We start from the raw sequence: 19,811 nt of genomic DNA on the forward strand, positions 1-19,811 counted from the left end.
CTCAAACTTTCCTGAATGAATCTTTCAACTAATCTCTTACCAAATCAACGATAAAAATCGAGGGTCACTGTGCAAAGTTTGGAACTAGTGAAACAAAGTACCCAACATTTTGCGATATTTGAAATTCAAAATGGCCGCCATCCCTGTGTTAACTCTATGGATGAAGAATATTTTCAAAAAACTAAGAGGGGAGAGTTTTTCTTTATCCAAGAGCTTTAACATAAGCTCCCACAAGTGGTAGATCTGAAAAGAATTGTAGAAATTTGAGAGTCCAACTATCTGTCCGTAGGCACGTTCTGCCTTAAAATACAGGTTCACTAATATGAAGATAGGGCTTACATAGCACCATTTAAAGAGCAGGTTACAGATTTGCCATGATCAATTACATCCATCATGACTGACAGTGTCACCATTAAGATTACACATTGTTTCCATGGTCTGATTCCACACAGAAACTTCTTTGCAACATTTTTAAAAAACATTGACTTCAATCAACAATGTCAGTGGAAAACTGCAACAGTCGCAAAGCCATGTTCCTTGCTAGTCTGCACACGTATGCTTCATCATGTATTGCATTACTGTAATTGCATTATCCTCATAAATGAAAACATTAACAGAAATCATTAGATTACGTTAGCCGTATGCAGTACTCAGAAGTGTGCTTTCTGTCATGTTTATATAGCGTGAGACGGCCGCTGTTTCTGATATAACTGATAGCTAAGTAGCTCAAATTTTGATTTAGTTGTTCATCAATTAGAAGATCGGTGGATAAAGCAGGAAAGATAAAGCTTGATAAATGAGAGGAAAAGTGCACCATTATAATGGTTTCACTGTATTTAGGTCAGAAGTTGAAAACTCCCGTCCACATCATGGCAGCCCCTGAGGGTATAGATATTACAGAGCTGGGGAAAGTTATTCAATAAACCAGAGAAATATGATTCAAAATTGAAATGAAGTAACTGATTGACACTAATGGTAAATGCTCGCTCCACATACTCGAAAAGTACAATTACAACTGTTGTTCCTTATAAAAGTCATATAGTCATTCCATGGCTGAACGGAGTGAGACATATTCCCAGTGTAGTGTTTCATGTGAGGTATAAAATTTCCCCCGGCATAGAAATGTTAAAAGGGATTATGCCATTCTTGACTCAATCTGGAATCATTGCTCTCAAGTCATGAGTAAAATCTTATGGCAAAGCAGCTTATCTTTGACACTTGCTGCTTTTGAAAAGGTGTCTTGGGTGCTGATGCTGTTTTGAGGCTCTGTCTGTTTAGTGTATGTGTATCTGTTTAGTGTATGTGTTTACATGTGTGTGTGTACGTGGCGTGTGCACTGTTACCAGGTATATGCCGTACACAATTTCTCAAAGTGTTGACAACCTAAAAAAGTTAATTTTGGTATCAATTATTAAAACATTAATGAAGTTTAGAGGGAATAGGGATGTACACTTGAAGTATGCTTTGTTTGTACCTCAAAAGTGAACGTTTTAAAATTTTGCTCAAACTTTCCTCAATAGAACTTTCAACCATTCTCTTACCGAATCAAGAATAAAAATCAGGGGTCGCCATGCAAATATTGGTACTGACAAACAAATTGCTTAAAATTTACCAATATTTACAATTCAAAATGGCCACCATCCCTGTCTAACATTAAGGAGGAAAAATAAAATTTGCTATTTCCAAAAAACTATAACGCTAAATTTTTTTTCTCTAATACTCCAAGAGCTTTGAAATCAGCCCTTACAAGTGGTAGGTTAGTAAAGAATTGTGAAAATTTTAAAGTCCTAATACATATTTGTGAGGCACACTCTACCAGAAAGTCGTTGAAAAGGGTATACCTCTTTTGAGATTCAAAGAGAGTAAAGAGATAACCATGTATTTTTGAAGTTGGCATTTTTAATATTTTGAGAAAACAAAAAATTTATATGAAAAAAGTTGATGGAAAATATATGACTACATTAATGTGCATTGTGCATTAGCCTGTGGCATCTTCAGATGAAGAATAAGGCAGTTGCTTTATAGGAAAACCAAATGCAGAGCTTCCGTTAGGATTTTCAAACCTGCGTAAGTCTGTACAAATGTTTTTTTCATTTGCGTAAAAATGTATCGAAAATGTGTACAACTACGTCTGTATATGCAATATCGAAAAACTAGTTGAAAAGTCAATGAATAAAGTGATCAATAAACGTTAATATCAGCAGTGAAAATGTTTTTTGTTTGATGAGTTTTACAATCTTTAATAACACTGCTCTGTTCTAATCTCTGCGGAATCGTTACTTTTTCTGTCTACTACTTCTGACGATGTCTTTGCTGAGCTCTATCATTGCTGCTCTGCAGTCAAATTCGCCAAATCTCAGGGCCTTCCATGGTTATAAGTCTCAGATCATTAATGACATCTTCACTCAGAAAACTATGTTTCAATGTTTTACTGTAATCATGTTTTGGGTACTGAACCCATGCTCACACAGGACAGATGAGACTGAAATCACGGTTGCAATTATAGTAAACTTTGCAATATTCGGAAAGAGCTCACTATACTCGTTATAAAGAAGCGTGCAGACCGCCATAAAACTATTACCGTATTTATAAGTCTGCGTGGCAGTAGCTTAAATTTGTTGTTACTACCATAAAACTATTATTTATAAGTCCGCGTGGCATTAGCTTAAATTTGTTGATATTCGACACGAAGACCCCCAGGGTTTACAGATATGCATCAACGGAAAAAGAACTTTTTTTGAAATAACGACAAACTCTTTTGAACATGTTACATTTTTATTGGTACAGCCTTGAAGGAAACAATCGATGCTTCATAATTGATAGAATGTTGGACAAAATATTGCAAAATCATAAACATTTTTTTATCAGCAAAAATTTTAGTTTTGGTCCTGGATAAATTACGCATTGGAAGGAAACAACAGGTGCCCATGTCTTTGTTAGGGAGACTGCGTTTTTTCAATGCGTATCCGATTACACACACGTCAATTTACCTTGTATACTGCAGAGTAATTATGCGTGAAATACGCAGAATTTGGCGTTAACGGAAGGTCTGAAATGATTCTTTTACTTTCCTCCTAGTGATCAGGGAAAAGACCTTTTTGTTTGGCTATTGTACTCTTCTTATCTATGCTAGAGATTGTGCGGTATAAGTTTTCACTTTCATGAAGAAATATGATGACAGTTTTGGTGGCCGTTTTGAATTTCAAATATCGATAACCATGCTTGCAGCAATCTACATGTACATTTAATGATCCATGATTTGGAAAATAAATAAATCAGTGAGATACATTTTCAGGAGCCAAATAACATCCAATATCTCAGGTATTTCAAGAAATACACATATGTAGATGTGTACACTCATGCCACTGGAAGAGTTTTGTTCATTCAGTGCAATAATTGACAAATCATAAATGTTAAAACTCTTACAATATAAATAGTTCCAATTGTGTGTTGTTCCCATAAGAAAGATTCCGGCAAATTATCTGCGTGAGTCAATGAAGCATGGTCCTTTGACCCTGTTGGTTCGAATGGACCACTCAAAGAAGGGGTGTTGCTTCTGTGATAGTAAAAGTGATAAACCCAAAGTCGTCAAAACTGATGGAATACAATGTGGGAAAGTCAGGGTTTGGCTTCTATTGAAAATGCAGTTTCAATTATAAAACATGTATATAGCATTTACTCTCTGGCACAAAAAGAGCAGAGAATTACTTAGTTTTGTGTGAGATTAGACAGCCTTTGGCTGAAAAACTGCTCATCTCAGTTTAGATTTCCATACTTTGAATCGTGTGTATTATTTCTGAAACAGGATCAAATTTACTTGAACTGTACAATTGTTGAAAATGTCACATCCCGAGAACCAGTTCAAAAATTTGTAATAAAGATTTTCAAAAGATTTATTTCCAACGTGTATCCGCGCATCAGATAATGAACCTAGAAGAATTCAACATGTGATTTGTGTATCAGAACATGAACGTTGCCCTTACTTTTTGCTAGGAGTAATTGCATATTTATATTGCATCAGTTGGCACTGTGAGATTCACAATGAATATTTGATGGACAGGATGAGTCGTGGCACTGTATATGGGGAAGATTAATTGTGAAGCGGTAATGATTGCAGTAAGTTTCCAGCAATAAAAGGGCATATCAACATGGACACCTACGTTGGTATTGTGATATTATTAAAAGAAACCGGCCAGAAAGCAATTAATTTTTGCGAAGAAATGAACGTTTTCTTCATTACCTACAGGCTTTTATGACTCATAAATAAAAACCTTCATTATTAAAATTTGCGCATTACCCATTAGGGTTTCCATTTTGTTCATCTCCTTTCTCGAATGCATTTAAGCTGGCAAGATCTATCATATTAACATTTTAAGTTTTCTGTCCTGAATAATGTATACTGTACCATCTTTCCTTTCTGGTTTTCCTGGAATCAGTGTTTTTGTTAAAGGGCAATATCCTGGCAGACTTCCTGGGAGTTTCCCCGGATATGTCACGTGGGCTCCCCTTGTTGCGTCAGTGAAATCCCATCACTGGACAACAGAAATGGTACAGGGGTTGCCAAACCATTTACCTACCATGTACACAAAGATTAACAAAAAATGCTTGGAGCAGTGAGGTCAAAGATTCATGAAACATCTAAGAAACAGATTAAGGTAGTATGTGAGTCGAATTTGAAAAACTTAAACCTTTGCTTAAACTTTCTTTCATTGAAAATTTCAACCATTTTCTTACCAAATTAAGAGTAAAAATCAGGATCAGCATGCAAATTTCGGTACCAGGAAGAAAAATTACATAATATTTACTGATGTTTCAAATTCAAAATGGCCGCCATCCCTGTGTTTAAACTCTATGAGGAAAAATTAAAATGTTTGATTTTTCACAAAAGTACAACCAGTGAAAACTTTACTTGCTCCAAGAGCTGAAAAGAGCTCTCACAAGAGTAGATCAGAAAAGAATTGTATAAAAATTGAGAGTCCAAATATCTGTCCCACAAGGAGCATTGTATCTCAAGCTATATATTAAAACAGTCACATTTAGCATCTGCTTGCCATACCTAACATTTGGCAATAGGAAAACATTCATATTTGTGTTAATGTAGCGTCTGTTCAGTGCGAAACTTGAGAAATGGTATTTAGTTTTTAGAAGCATAATGAGATGAGAAGGAGATTATGAGAAGGATAATGAGAAGGAGATTTGCTTAAACGGAAGTGAAATGTCAGAAATGCACAATTAATTGTGACAGTAATTGTCAAGTCTCTAAAACCTGGCAGATATTGCGGTCAATGGCTTTGATATTTGGTTTGTAGCTTAGTAGAATAAGTAGACTTTATTCTCTTTCATTGTTATCAACAACTTTCTAATTGTAGTGAATTCGTTGTGTTGTTGCGTCTTTGTCTCGCTTGGTCAAAAATCTTAGAACCATGCACTTACATGGTTGTGCTGAAATTTTAGAAGCACCAGGTGCTTTGTCCTCATTCAGATGCGTCCATATTATGTTACAATAAACAATATTTTGTTTAGCTTTGTTTTTAGTTGCTTTTGTCATCGTACAACGGTTGCTTTAAAATTTGGCACATAGTGTGAAGAGCTTGTACACATTGTCCAGTATATTCCAAGGCTTTTACATCTTAAAACTGGTAATTTGCTTTCCAGTGTATTGGCAATCCGTTCAACAGGTACACCATGTTGCACCCCTTTTTTGACTAACGAATCTGCATTTAAAAGTTCAAAAAAATTTTAGCAGCATCACGTATTGTTGCTAGTCATGGCTTTTGATTAATGCATAAACACGGAGATATTTCTGATAACAGCATAGACAAAATGCCAAAAGGCACTCAGATAGACTGATTATGTTGTTATGGCGATGGAGACTCCTTGTACATGATGTTCTGTGTCTTATCAAAACAACATTGATAGTACTGGTAATGCTGATAATAATGTTAGCAATCATGAGTACACAGACATATAAATTTTATTGGCTGGAACAAGCACTTGGTATAATCACTTTTTGTTGGTCTTATTCCACTATTTATATTCTGTACGCAACTGTGGACCTAGTAGAATTTAGTTAGACTACATTGTATACTTTGGGCACTACCCTGCCATCCAACAACTTCTTACTTATCAGGTTCACAGATGGTAATGAAAGACATTGATTTGTCAGATTTCACAGCAGTGTCTAAAATTTGGACTGAACTCATGGACTGGAGTTAGTCACCCAGTTTTTTTATCACAATGTTACAATGTATCAAAAAAGCATATAAATGCTGATAGAGTTTTCCATTCATTTAAAAAGAATCTTTGTTTTCCATATTAAACCTTTGAGTGCCAAAGTAAATTTTTGTTGCCTTTATAAAATGTAACCCCAGTCAAATTTTTTCAGATTTTTTGCCAAAATTTTGATGAAAAACTGTAGCCAATGAAATGGGATGTCTATTTGGTCCAAAATTATTAAAACAAATACAGAAAAATTAATAAAAACTGGTAAAATGTTGCACTCAAATTTTGGTGGGAAATATTACAGGGCTCAAAGGGAAGGGCAGACAGCGTAGAACGGTAGAACTTGTCCGCTTAGCAGACACTTGGCTTTCAAGTACTGACCCATTAACATCTGTCTCAAGTACTGGCAAGTCAACATCTGTCACTAAGTTGTGTACGGTAGTAAACAGTTTGGTGAGTCAGCGTAAGATTTACCAGGTCTCCCCATTGTTTGCCTGAATTCAATTTTCACAGCACGAAGGCAATGTTTGCCTGACATAATAGCCTTGGTGGAATGAAAAATAGGTACCAATGAAATATCTTTGAGGAATTGAATTCAATTTTATGAGTAAAAACCAATGAAAACACACAGGACTTCCATTCCCCATTGAAATGCATATATTCTTTGTGATCTTTACTGGAGCCAAGATATCGTATACATGAAAAGAAAACTACAGATTACCCATGGTGCATTGCACGTGGGGCTAGAAGTACAAGCCAATTTTACCTATATGTGTTTTTATACAAAATATTATTTAGTCAGTTGTATTTATTTATCAGGTATCCAACTACTTCACACAACGATAGCTTTGATTACAGCATTAACTCTCAGCAATATTGCTGATCAGACCCAGATCATAGAGTTTATACCTTCTCTGCCACTTTTTTTCCATTCCACAGTGTGACATTTGACAGTGTGGGAAATCTTCTGGACAAGTATGCAGAGATAGCAAAGTCCGACAGTGATGAAGGCATCGATCTCGAAGACTTTGCCAGGTATCTGGATCTTCCAGTGAGCCCAGCCCTGAAAGAGATGTTTCAACTTTACGACAGGGTGAGTTGATACCAATGGAGGAATACTCTCAATGTAGAAATTCTGCCAAATTGTGGGAAATTAAAAAGGAAATAAACTCCCTACCAGTAGCATAAGACAGTACGATTAGTATTGCAAATTCTGCTACAGAAGACTACTAGACAAGAATCTTTGAACTTCACTGTACAGTGTATGAATGTGTGAGTTTGTGTCTTTCTCAATGTGTATCTTTATGTTACAACCGCGGCAAAGCCAGTGCATAGGTAACTGATTGTAATACAAACACTAATAGTAATTAATATGTAGTCTAACTGCGCCTTGTTTATCTATACTTTGTCGCTGTCAGTAAGAAATCTCAGCAGGGTGGCGTTAAATGGTACTGTCTTCAGGAAGTCCATGCCAAGTTGATTTCTTATATTTATGTTTGGCAAGGAGACTTCTCATATCTAAACCAAGCACCCCGTGGTTTATTAGCTCTTTATCAGTAAAATAAAGGTGCCGCTTCTATACTTAAAGGTTTTCCAGTACTTGTTGCTATTGTAGTTTCTGTTTGTATTACAATCAGTTATCTATGCACTGGCTTTGCCGCGGTTGTAATTAATTTATAAGTACATGTCAATGTCGGAGTTTGCGTATATTAACATCACACACACTCATATATATATATATATATATATATATATATATATATATATATATATATATATATATATATATATATATATATATATATATATATATATATATATATATATATATATATATATATTATTTATCTATTTATTTATTTATTTTTTATTTATTATGTATACATGTGTGTATGTGCATATACATGTGTATGTATGTGTGTGCTTGTGTGTGTACACACTGTGTGTCTCTGTGTGTGCATATATATGCATATAATTTTGAAATTGTTTTTCACTGTGATCCTCCCATTATTTCAGGACGGTACAGGGAAGATTGACTTCCGAGAATACATCATTGGGTGTTCGTTGCTGACACAGCCAGCTAACAGTGAAGAGACTATACAGCTGGCATTCCAGGTAAACATGGCCTGATAGAAAACACCTTCGCGGAATGAATGAATGGAATGATCCCTGCTTCTGTTGCATTCCTTCTTAACCAGGAGAGGGTAGCTATAAAACTGTCCAGGCATCTCGGACCTGTCAAACCACATACATGTACTGTGTATTTCTTTCATGTACAATGAACTTAACACACTGCAGAAATTATCCCAAAATTTCAAACTTTTGCGATACATAGAATCAGTAAAAAAGACCCACTGTTACATTTTGTCATTTTGATCTAATGAAGATAATTCAAGTGTTACACTGAGCTGTTGTAAATTTGCAACTTGTTGGCTCATGTTTATTGTTTATTGTGGTAATTCACAACTTTTTTGCTCATGTTTATTAGTCCCCACGGACACCGTCCTGGGGGACTTATAGGTTTGGTCATGTCCATGCGTGCGTGTGTCCGTGCGTCCGTCCATCCTTGCGTCCGTCCGTTCACGCAGATTTCTCAGAGATGCCTGGAGCGATTTCATTCAAACTTCGTACAAGGATTACTTCATATGTCATACATATGCACGTCGATTTGTTTTGTGATACGATCCAATATGGCCGCCAGGCAGCCATTTTATTACGATTTTTTCATGTACAGAGCCATATCTCAGACATGTTTCAACCGATTTTATTCAAAGTTGGTACAAGGACATTGACCAAATGTCATAGATATGCACGTCAATTTTTTTTGTGATACGATCCAATATGGCTGCTGTGCGGCCATTTTGTTACGATTTTTTCATGTACAAAGCCATAACTCAGGCATATCTCAACCGATTTTATTCAAAACTATGTCATACATATGCGTGTTGATTTGTTTTGTGATACGATCCAATATGGTTGCCAGGTGGCCATTTTATTACGATTTTTTCATGTACAGAGCCATAACTCAGACATGTTTCAACCGATTTTATTCAAAGTTGGTACAAGGACATTGACTAATGTCATAGATATGCACGTCAATTTTTTTTGTGATACGATCCAATATGGCTGCTGTTCGGCCATTTTGTTACGATTTTTTCATGTACAAAGCCATAACTCGGGCATATCTCAACCGATTTTGTACAAAGTTGGTACAAGGACATTGACCTATGTCATACATATGCACGTTGATTTGTTTTGTGATACGATCCAATATGGCTGCCAGGCGCCCAATTTATTACGATTTTTTCATGTACAGAGACCTAACTCAGACATGTTTCAACCGATTTTATTCAAAGTTGGTACAAGGACATTGACAGATGTCATAGATATGCACGTCAATTTTTTTTGTGATACGATCCAATATGGCTGCTGTGTGGCCATTTTGTTACGATTTTTTCATGTACAGAGCCATAACTCGGGCATATCTCAACCGATTTTATTCAAAGTTGGTACAAGGACATTGACCTATGTCATACATATGCACGTCGATTTGTTTTGTGATACGATCCAATGAATTAAATTAATTGCTAATTTGCATTTACATGATGAACTTTTGTTTTTAGGGTGAATGTCCAGAAGCACTGCATCAAACTTTATAAAATATGGTACCAGTGATAATCTATCAGTGTTATGATAGGATGCAAAATGTTTTGCAACATCCTGTTGATTAATTCCTAGTTGACTCATTTAATGACCTTTAGGATGGTGGCCTACATTGGTTTTATGTTTTCATCACCATGGAACTCATTCTTGGCCATTGAGCGCCATCTGTATCAAAGTATTTTTATCACAGACCTAATTAATGAAGAGGACTCTATCCTCTCTGAGAACTTGTAATCAAAGTATCCATTAACAAGTGGGGACTGTGTCATCAACGATGACTTGTTGTTTATTTTTTATGGCCTGCATTACATGTTGTGGCAGTGTTCCAACACATTCTGTGAAAACATCAGAAGACTTGCGAAAAAATTATTTTACAGAAACCATCTACCGGTACACCCTTTCGGGGGGAAACCTGAAAATATGCTAAGAGTTTATACATCCCTAGACAGAGCAATCCACCTGCTCAATGGGAACTATTAATCTTACATGTTTAAAACTATCTTGTATCTTCAATGTGTCTTTAAATTGTCTTCATTTTGATCTCTTTGAAGATGTTCGATGAAGGCGACAAAGGCTACATCAGCCAGCAAGAACTGACACAGATTCTGCACAACGCCTTTGGAATGACAGACACCGATGTTGCCAAGCTCTTTCACAACATTGATCAGGAAGACTCCGGAAAAATCACCTACGGTGAGTCCCGGCCATCTGTCAATGATTTCAGAGATGATCACAGACATGTGTATTACAGACTGACGCAAACATTTTTGCCATTTTTCCCGTCCTGCGTTGAATAATTCATGATCAGAACATATTTTTTTCCAAGACAGAATTTCAAATGTGAAACTTTTCTCCTGCCTTCCAATCTTGAGTGGGGTAAGTAATTAGAAGATAAACCGTAAATGGCATTTTTACGGAAACCTGAAGTCAATCCTTGCGTGAGCATAATTGTCCATTAGTTTCTCAAATATATCTATTTCCTAGAAGGAGTCGTCATGCCCTAAAGGATGCTGAATCTTGCCTTAGGAACGCATTAATGATAAAAAGTACCGTCCCATGATAAAAATAAGATATTTCTCCCCATCAGGAAAGCTTTATCAGATTTTATATTTTTATTGCAACGTTAGAGTGAAAAATTATATTGTGTGGAAAAAAACAGAATTTTCAACTAGTCTGTCTGTTGGATGTTTTCTTGATCAGAGATTTAGCATCAACAGATTTCCTTGATAAACAAGTTGGCAAGATTTCAACTGACTTTTTTATCTCGAAGCCATCTTGGGTTTTTTTTTGTGTGGGAGTCCATGCCAAGACAGCTGTTCAAATGAATGCTCCATGTGTTGTAACTTTTTCTATATTTCCTGTGTTTTGATCTGTTCATGATATCTGGAATTTTCTCTCAGTTCCTCCTCCTCCTCCCCAACCCCCAAATCACGTGAGCATGCCAAGGGCATTCCGTGTTCAACACGGCCTGTTCCAGCGCACTATCCAATATTATTAGTGACAACAAAATTTTAGTATTCACAAGAATTCACTTCTGAACGTTATCATCGCGATTTATACTTTAGGGAGATGATGGAGAGATTGTACTTGTGTTGTAGAACAAAGTCATGAAAATATCATCAAATCTTCCGGTTGTATTGCCCCTCTGAATTCAGATGTTGACATTACTACTTGACATGCTCATTGGGATGTGGTGATTCCATCGTCATAAATACCAAGAAGTTGCTTCAAAATTTACCTGTGCCTTATTTTGCTGTGCGTTAGAACATTTCATGTGTCTCAACTGACACAGTTCCAAAACTTGCCATTATCTTCCTATATTTTTTCCATTCAATAGAATGGTCTGCTGTTGTATAGCTTTGTCACTAAAAATAGCTGCATGTACACGATATCATACTCTGAGGCCAGAAAATCAGACAAACTGTCAGTGTGTTGTGTGTCACTGTTGGTGGAGATATTACTATTGTTTGACATGTCGAGAGATATTGAATGAATGGGTGACCATGCATATATTTGACCTGGTTTTAGACAGGATAAACGAAACTATCTCTAGAATGAATAAATGGTCATGACCATGTATTCATTCTCACATTGGTTTCATTTAATTTGTCTAAAATGGGGTCAAATATATGCATGGTCTCCTGTTTATTCAGTATCTTTCAACATGTCAAACAACATAAGCAAAATCTTGTATCAAACAAAAATGGCCGACCTTATCCCTATAAGTCTGAACCATTAATATGCCTTTTTTGATGTTCATCCTAATATCGGCAGTCACTCATGTACATACTCACATCATTATTGCATGTGTAATTTCCAACAACAAAATCTAAATTTACAGACAAATATTTATTTTTGCATATTAATGAGAGACCAATGATGTCATTTGTGGACAGCCCTATTATATATTTGCACAGGTCTAAAGAGCCCAATCTCAGTATGCAATCAAGATTGTGTTTTGTGAATTTTATTAATAATTGTCCCATTTACGAAGTAGGATTTATTCACAATGTTTTGTTTTCTGTTGCTATTCATCCTTCATCATGTAGATAGCTTTTTGGGACGCCTTGTAAATTGATCGATGTGTGTGTGCAAATAAGACGATCATATTTTCTCAGACTTTGGATTGGCTTGTAATATTGATGGCTTAAAGACAAGGGAAGTTCAAACCATGTGGACCCTCACTCACTATTTCAAAGTTCATATGCAGTTGTTTCAAAAAACCTAATTACTTCGAGGGATGTTCACTTTCTTATTTCAAATAAACTCAGTGAGTTAAATGTTTCACTTTTCCGGGCGACAGACATTTGGACCCTTTGATCACAATGGTTTGTCCCAAAATCATCGTTATGAAAAGTGATAGTGGACCGGTTGACAGGGCATTGGTGGTGAACAGCTTAATTCGATTTAAGTTTAAATTTTTGGATAAATTAATTGAAGCTGAAAGAGAAAGGAATGTGTACACAATCTATGTGGAGTTTACCCAGTTTTGACTCTGAGAGTTAGGATATTCCTTGTCATTTTAATACTGGTTTGTCCAATGTGATGTTAACATGCCCATAGTAAGTGAGACTACCCACAATTCTCCTTGATTTGTGTAGGCAGACATTTGTTTCCTACCAATTCAAGTTTATTAATTTCTGAACAATTTTAAAATTAGAATTTTAATTTCCAGATTATTTGTTTAAAATATGCTCCAAAATTATTGATTGTTTAAAATTCAGGAGTAAATCGAGTATAAGCTGATGTTTGTAGGTATTAAAAATTGTACACTGTTCTAGGTAAAGTTATCGGCAACCGAGATGGTCTCATCATACCACCTGTTAGACATGCAAATTTCCTTTGACATGAACATACCCTTTCTTTTACCAACATAGATACAACTTATTCGCTTAGTTTCCTTGAAAATATTGGCTTTCATCATGGCTATCAAAAGTATCTGTTGACAAAATTACAAAATTGCTATCTCCTCCATGGAAAAGGGGATGATCTTCTCATTATTCAATGGGAAATAAGAACGACATTATCATAAAAACGATGTTGTCAGAAATTTGAAATATGGATGAAGCAGTTTTGTGTACCAACAAAACTTGCTTCAGTTCAATGAGTGATCTCAGTGTGTGAGGATCAAGGAGCATTGTGGGTAAACATCACTTATTGTGATGCCTCTCTCCTGCAGAGCAATTCAAATCCTACGCAGAGAAGAAACCGGAGTACGCCATGCTGTTCAAGACGTACCAGCAAATGAACGCAGTGAAAGAGGCCACCAACGAACAACAACAGCAAGGTGACAAGGTGAAGGCAGAGTGAAACACTCACAATCCCATATTTCAATTGCAATACTCATTTTATTCACTCAGATGGGTGTGCTTCCTCTGTCGAATTTTGATCCACCGAACAAGAAAATAAAAGCACCTTTTTGAAAGACAAACACTTGACCTTTGTAGGGTAAAATCCCCTTCCAAGAAACAATATTAACTTTAAGACCGTATTTTAAACTTACTCCAGAGTATTTATTGTCGAATGAGGTTTTAAAATCATACTGAAAGTTTGGCTGTATTATATATGCAAATGCTATTAAAATAAGCCGTAAATTTTTTTATGCTGCAGACAAGTTGTAAGCAAATCAAACAGTGATGATGTATTTTGACCATGCTTTGTTGTAACAAATTATAAAGGTGTAAGATAATATTGGGCTGCAAAGCAATTTTTTGTAAATTTTCTTCTTTGAAGCAAATGGAGACAGTGCGGGTACTTTTAATTCTTTTTTCATCAAGAGAATGGCGCATTTAATGTTCTGTTTATACACACAATTTGTCCTGTCATGTTTCTTGAGGAGAATGAATTAATGGCCGTGTGTCAAGTTCTGTCATTTTGTTTATGCACAAAGAAGCATCATTGTAGGAGTCCATTATGCCGATACCAAGGAAATACAGTAAAAATTATGTTGATAAAGAATGAAAGACAAATATCAACAGGTATATCTATTATCATCACGTCAGTGCAGTGAGGTCGTTAACTGCCAATTTCGAAATGATACAGGTGCACCAGAAAAAGTCAATCTTTTTATTGTGGAATCCATCATGGAAAACATGATCTTATAAATATTGAACAAATGTCATAGACAAAGATTTTACTTGGTATGAATTTAAGCCAATGGAACAAGTCAAATAGAGATCATTTTCTGAAGAAGAGTGATTTTTACCATAAGTCAGTGACAACCGTCTCGCACTTATGCCATGTAATGTAGGGTTTATTTCTTTCATCATTTTGAGTGAAATTTAAGGTAGTGGTGAGCCTTGAAATTAAAAGATTTCAACTTTTGCTGAAACTGTCTGTGAGGAAATTTTAAACCATTTCCTTTGCATATCAAGAATAAAAAGTCAGGGGTCACTGTGCAAAATTTGTTACTAGCTAAACAAATTACCTGATATTTACCAACTCTTGAAATTCAAAATGGCTGTCATTCTGTGTTATCTCAGTGGGCAAATACACTTTTTTTGGTTTTCACAAAAAATAAGCCAGTGACGACTTTTTAACTCCATAAAATTCAAAATGAGCCCCCACAAGTAGAAGACCACAAATCCTAACGTAAAAGTTTGAGAATCTGACATTTAATTTCAAGCTGCATTCTACCTTAATGTGACATTTTATTTCAAGTTTTTACAACCCATAGGAGAAAGTAAAGGCCGTCATACAAAATTGATCTTAATTTAAGTTAGCCAGTGTTAGCTAATTAACAATGACGAGCAATAGCAGAAACTTTATTGCATGAAATCTTTCGGAAATTGCTGTTAGTATCTCATAATGCCAAACAAGAGTATAATTTTTTGTCTTTTAAATAAATAATAGTGAAAATGTCCTGGCAATGTACAGAGACTTGGAAGATTACAACTGATTGGTAGATCGTCATAATTTGCAGCAAGCTAAAGAGTCCTAAACTGGATTGTCAAAATTTACAGCAACCTAAAGGGTCCAAAATTAGGGCTGTTGAGTATCTGATTGGCTGTTTGGAAACAATTCAATAAACAGTGAGCTTCAGCAACCAATTACCTAAAGTCTTCCGAGACATTGAAGGTTAGCCGTAAGTTTCTCTTTTATGTACTTTTTAGCAGATAAGTTGTTTTTTCTATGTAGAAGGTCAAAACAAGTTCCGTTATCAAGCCTTGGATAAGTTCATTTGTGAAGCAAACAAAGCCAATATGAGAGAAGATGAGTCATGTGAATAAGGCAGAGTGAAGGCCCAGAGCATGATGGTTAAATAGAATTTGCATATTATAAAGAAAAGCAATTATGATCTTTTTACTGTGAGTCTGTTAACCACTTATCCCAGTGAAGTGGAACTTCAGGATTTTTTAGAATTTTTTCATTCTTTATTTGCAAATTTAGCAGAGCAAGGGAAAAAATTGAAAGAATATTACTTGAATGATTTCATTTTATAAATCCAATGTGTATCACCAAACAAACGAAGGTATAGATAAAAATGATAAGTTCGTAAAAAAAAAGATTTTTAATCATTTAAAAGTTACTAGCATTATTACCAACAGATAGGTACTTGGTACAAGCAATAGCGGAGCATCATTGTATTTAAAAGTCCTGGCTGTATTATTGTATCAGAGTTTTCAGTGCAGCTGAAAGGATAAGCAAACTTTGTCTTCTGGGATTACAAGATGTACTGAAATCATAAGGGTAGATCTGAATTCATTTACAGAAGAAAAAATGAGCATTTCACGTACATGAAAATGAAAATGACGTAAAGCTACTAAATAGTTAAGACGTGATTACATATCCTGAAAAGGCAGTTTACCAGTACTTTATCACAAATAGTTGAAATTTACATACTTTGTTTTTTTTTCAAACACACTGCGTCATGTGACTCAAAGTTTTCATTGGGAGATTTTGAAAATGTCAGCTGTGCTTTCATTTATCACTTCGATGTAAGTCTTAACCCTTGACACATTTGATGCACTCACATCCTGTGAACAAGATTTCAATGACTTGTGAACGTTGAATCTTCTTAAACGGAGTTGTCAAGCATCCGTGAAGAGCTGTTCAACCTACAATAGATGCCTTGATTAGAGATATGACATAGCTGGGAGCTGTTGCTTGTTTTATAAGGAGCATTCGTAAGAGTGATAGAACTGATGATCAAGAAATTGCAGTCACAAAAATTCTCAGAATTGCAAGATATTTCCTCTGCATCTGAAACATGAAGGAGTCTTGATTGTTTTAAAGAGAAGGGATGGGCAATATTCTGACATTTTAGCAGCTTCTCGAACGAAGGCCAAAATCTTGACATGCTTTAAATTACCTAAATTTCAGTTGGGTCGTTATATTATGCAAATTCTCAAGAATGTATGGGGGCTTTTCATTTGGCACTCTCAACTTCCAGCCACTGTAATTACGTTTCTCAAGTTCACAATACACCTTCGCTGATTTCATCAGATCCCTACCCAATTCCTTGAAGGCTCATTTTAAACAGATTATCATGTACAGCTTACAGCAACAGAAAATGTAGGATTGTACCATGAAATGGATTTCTGTGTAAATTTATGATGAATAACACTTTACAAGATGTTCGCTCGTCTTCCATCTGAGCAGAATATTCAAGGATTTTAGATAAATTATTTAATATTAATGTGCCTTGGTTAGTCATGAGCTGTCATGGGGACCTGCGATATTTTTACTTTGAAGACACAAAATTGTATTTGTCCAACGGGACAGTAGATATCTGCATTCTCAAGATTGTCTTAAACTAGATGGCATTATTGATAATGATGCTCGCTTTTTAGGTTTTGTAGACGATTTGGGTCTTCCTCACCAAATCAGCCCTGCCCTCTAATTTGAATTTATCGGTGTAATGTATTTGGTTGTTTCACTCACTCAGGACCAGGATATATCAGAGATAGCTCTACTAGTGTCACACCACAAAGTCAAGATTTCTATGATAATGAGGCTCTTTCCTATGGTGTACCGTTTGAAATTCTGAAGCAGTGGTCACCAATAACATCTTGTAGAGTTTTTCATCTAGACAGGGTGCAAAGGGTTAAACGAAATTTTCCATGATGAATCCTTAGTGGAAGCAGACGTTGTTACTCTCTTGGAAATACTGTCCGTAAGTGACAGAGATACCCGATGCAGATGTCATATACTGTGTCCCTTGAAGGAGTTGAAGTGAAAAAATTGAAAGCAGTGAGCTTTGAAGTTTTACTGATCTTTCTCTAGATTTTGCTGTACTTACAAATAGAACTTCTGAGCCCGTTTTCAAGCACTACGCCTAAATCAATAAGGGGAACCTGCATGCACATTTGTGTGTGTGTGTCTGTCTGTGTGAATGGAGGGTTCTAAAAAAACCAGGACAACGCATTATTGCAACTCTGAACTTTGCTGTTCTGGCATATTTAATGCTATGTACTTATTAGCTATATTAAGAGGAATACTTGATTCACCAGAATATTGCATCAAAATTCCTGTATGTGCGTCTGGGAACATTACCAGGTTCATTGGAAAGCAGTGGTGGGGAAGCGATGTTTTTCAATTTTTTACTAGTAAAGATGGGTATTTTGTTAGTTACTAATGTTAAGAAGGAAAAGAACCATATATTGTAAAGAAAGGTACTCTGTGACAAGATTAGAGTATTGCCGTTCCTAAGTCTCGTAAAATGTCTTTTAATTTATATCTGTCTCTGCTTTAGGAAGGGTAGTTCCCATCAATAAATTACATTTAGTTCACAATGGAAATCTTTATAAATCATGAGAAAATCACACAATGAATCAATAAATTTCCTGAAAGGATTGTGTCGCTGGTAGATAAAATGAAGAATGATGAAATTTGGCTCTTCAAAGCTTTTATCCTTGAAAGAATGTCTTTATCAATGTATGTTTTTATCAGTGTACATACAGGGAGAATTTACTAATTATGGTGAAAGGTACCGGAATTTATTTTGTAACAACAGTTTACCCCTCCGTTTCTCAGTCTTATGTTCTTCAAATCAGTCGCACAGGTTGAACTATTTGATTTGACGACATCCTCTGCGCATTTGTAGAACCACAACTAGCAGCTACCGTAGCTTGTGAGACATTTTGCTTCACAAAAAAGAAGCGTATTTTTCCATGTCTTCACGCAGCAAGACAGCAGCTGCAAGTTGTGTCAATACACCAGAGACAGAAAGTAGTGCTCTGTTGCCGTCTGCGAAGTTTTAGCTTTAACATTTGACAAGGCTGCAAGACTCCCGACATTTCACCATTTCATCAATGCAACTAGATACTGGCTTCGTTTTCAATCCGATAGGCAGCTCAAACTGCATTTATCTCCAAAGCAACCTTTAACATAGAATTGGTATTCAAAAGTTTACGATAAGTTACAACAGCTTTATCTAATTTATCACACTAGTCAAGCTGAACCAGTTGATTAAATGTTCTGCTCTTAGAACCCTTTGACCACCATGGTTTGAACCAATTTCATTGTTTTCTATGGTAAAGTTGGACCTCTAAAGCGTGAAATGGGGATGAAAGGATCATTATTAATTAATAGACGTGTATTTTGTGAAAAAAATGGTTGGAAACTTGATCAACACAGAGAAGGAGAAAATACTATTATTTTACCTTGATTTTGTAGATTTTGTTTGTAGTGAATTTGCAAACCCTGTAAAACAGCTGTGTAATTACTTTTAAGTCAAGATGTATTATATACCTCGGTTCTTCCATCAGTAAGTTTGATTTTTCATGAGTGATAGTAGAGTACTCAAAATTGTACAAATTTTGTCCGTGATTTGAGATTTGGCGTGTGAATTTGTTTTTTGTCTTTTAATTTAATTTTTGACCATTAAAGTCATGTTAATGATTTAAATCCACAAAATTTACGTCTTTCACTTTCATTAGTGTCGTTGAGTCTCGCTACTCAAGGATTGGAGTAAATATTTAACACTTGCATATTCCCTTTCTGTACTCCCTAAAAATTCCTACTGTTCTGTTTCACAATTGAGGATATAATCCTTGGTTTAGCTCTCAATTCGATTTTACAAAAGAAGTTAATAACCTCAATTTACGCGTCTTGGAACTTGGAAATGGCTTCCTCCCTTTTTGCACTTTATCGGGAAAAGAATTTTTTTGAGTTTTGGAAAAAAAATGCAAGACATTTAAAACCCGTTTACAGCATTCGATGTAATGTCCATGCAAGCTGTATCAACCCTATTTGTAACACTCAACCCTATTTGTAACACTACCCCACTTTGTAACAAAAGTTAACCCCGTTTGTAACACTAACCCAATTTGTAACAAAACGTCCCAATTTGTAACAAAACCTAATCTTCAAAAATATTGGCCGTATTTGTTTAAATTTTGATGAAATATGCATATTTGTATTTGGGGGGCGATTTTCTTGTTATTTCTTTGTCGAAACTCATTTTTTCGGAAACTGCTCGTCAG

At 35.6% G+C, this 19,811-nt stretch overlaps 1 protein-coding gene across 3 annotated transcripts in view; it reads left to right on the forward strand.

Annotated features, from left to right (window-relative positions):
* The window catches only part of LOC139147508 (lysophosphatidylcholine acyltransferase 2-like), a 58,413-nt gene extending 39,171 nt beyond the window's left edge, over window positions 1-19,242 (forward strand). For all 3 annotated transcript variants that reach the window (XM_070718623.1, XM_070718625.1, XM_070718624.1), the window contains exons 8-11: window positions 7,162-7,315; window positions 8,239-8,337; window positions 10,437-10,578; window positions 13,565-19,242. In XM_070718623.1, the coding sequence (XP_070574724.1) occupies window positions 7,162-7,315; window positions 8,239-8,337; window positions 10,437-10,578; window positions 13,565-13,695 (526 nt within the window). In that variant the 3' untranslated portion in view covers window positions 13,696-19,242. The remainder of the gene's footprint in view (window positions 1-7,161; window positions 7,316-8,238; window positions 8,338-10,436; window positions 10,579-13,564) is intronic.
* Window positions 19,243-19,811: the final 569 nt, after the last annotated feature.

Source organism: Ptychodera flava, chromosome 13 (genome assembly GCF_041260155.1).
Source record: "Ptychodera flava strain L36383 chromosome 13, AS_Pfla_20210202, whole genome shotgun sequence".
Taxonomy (NCBI): domain Eukaryota; kingdom Metazoa; phylum Hemichordata; class Enteropneusta; family Ptychoderidae; genus Ptychodera; species Ptychodera flava.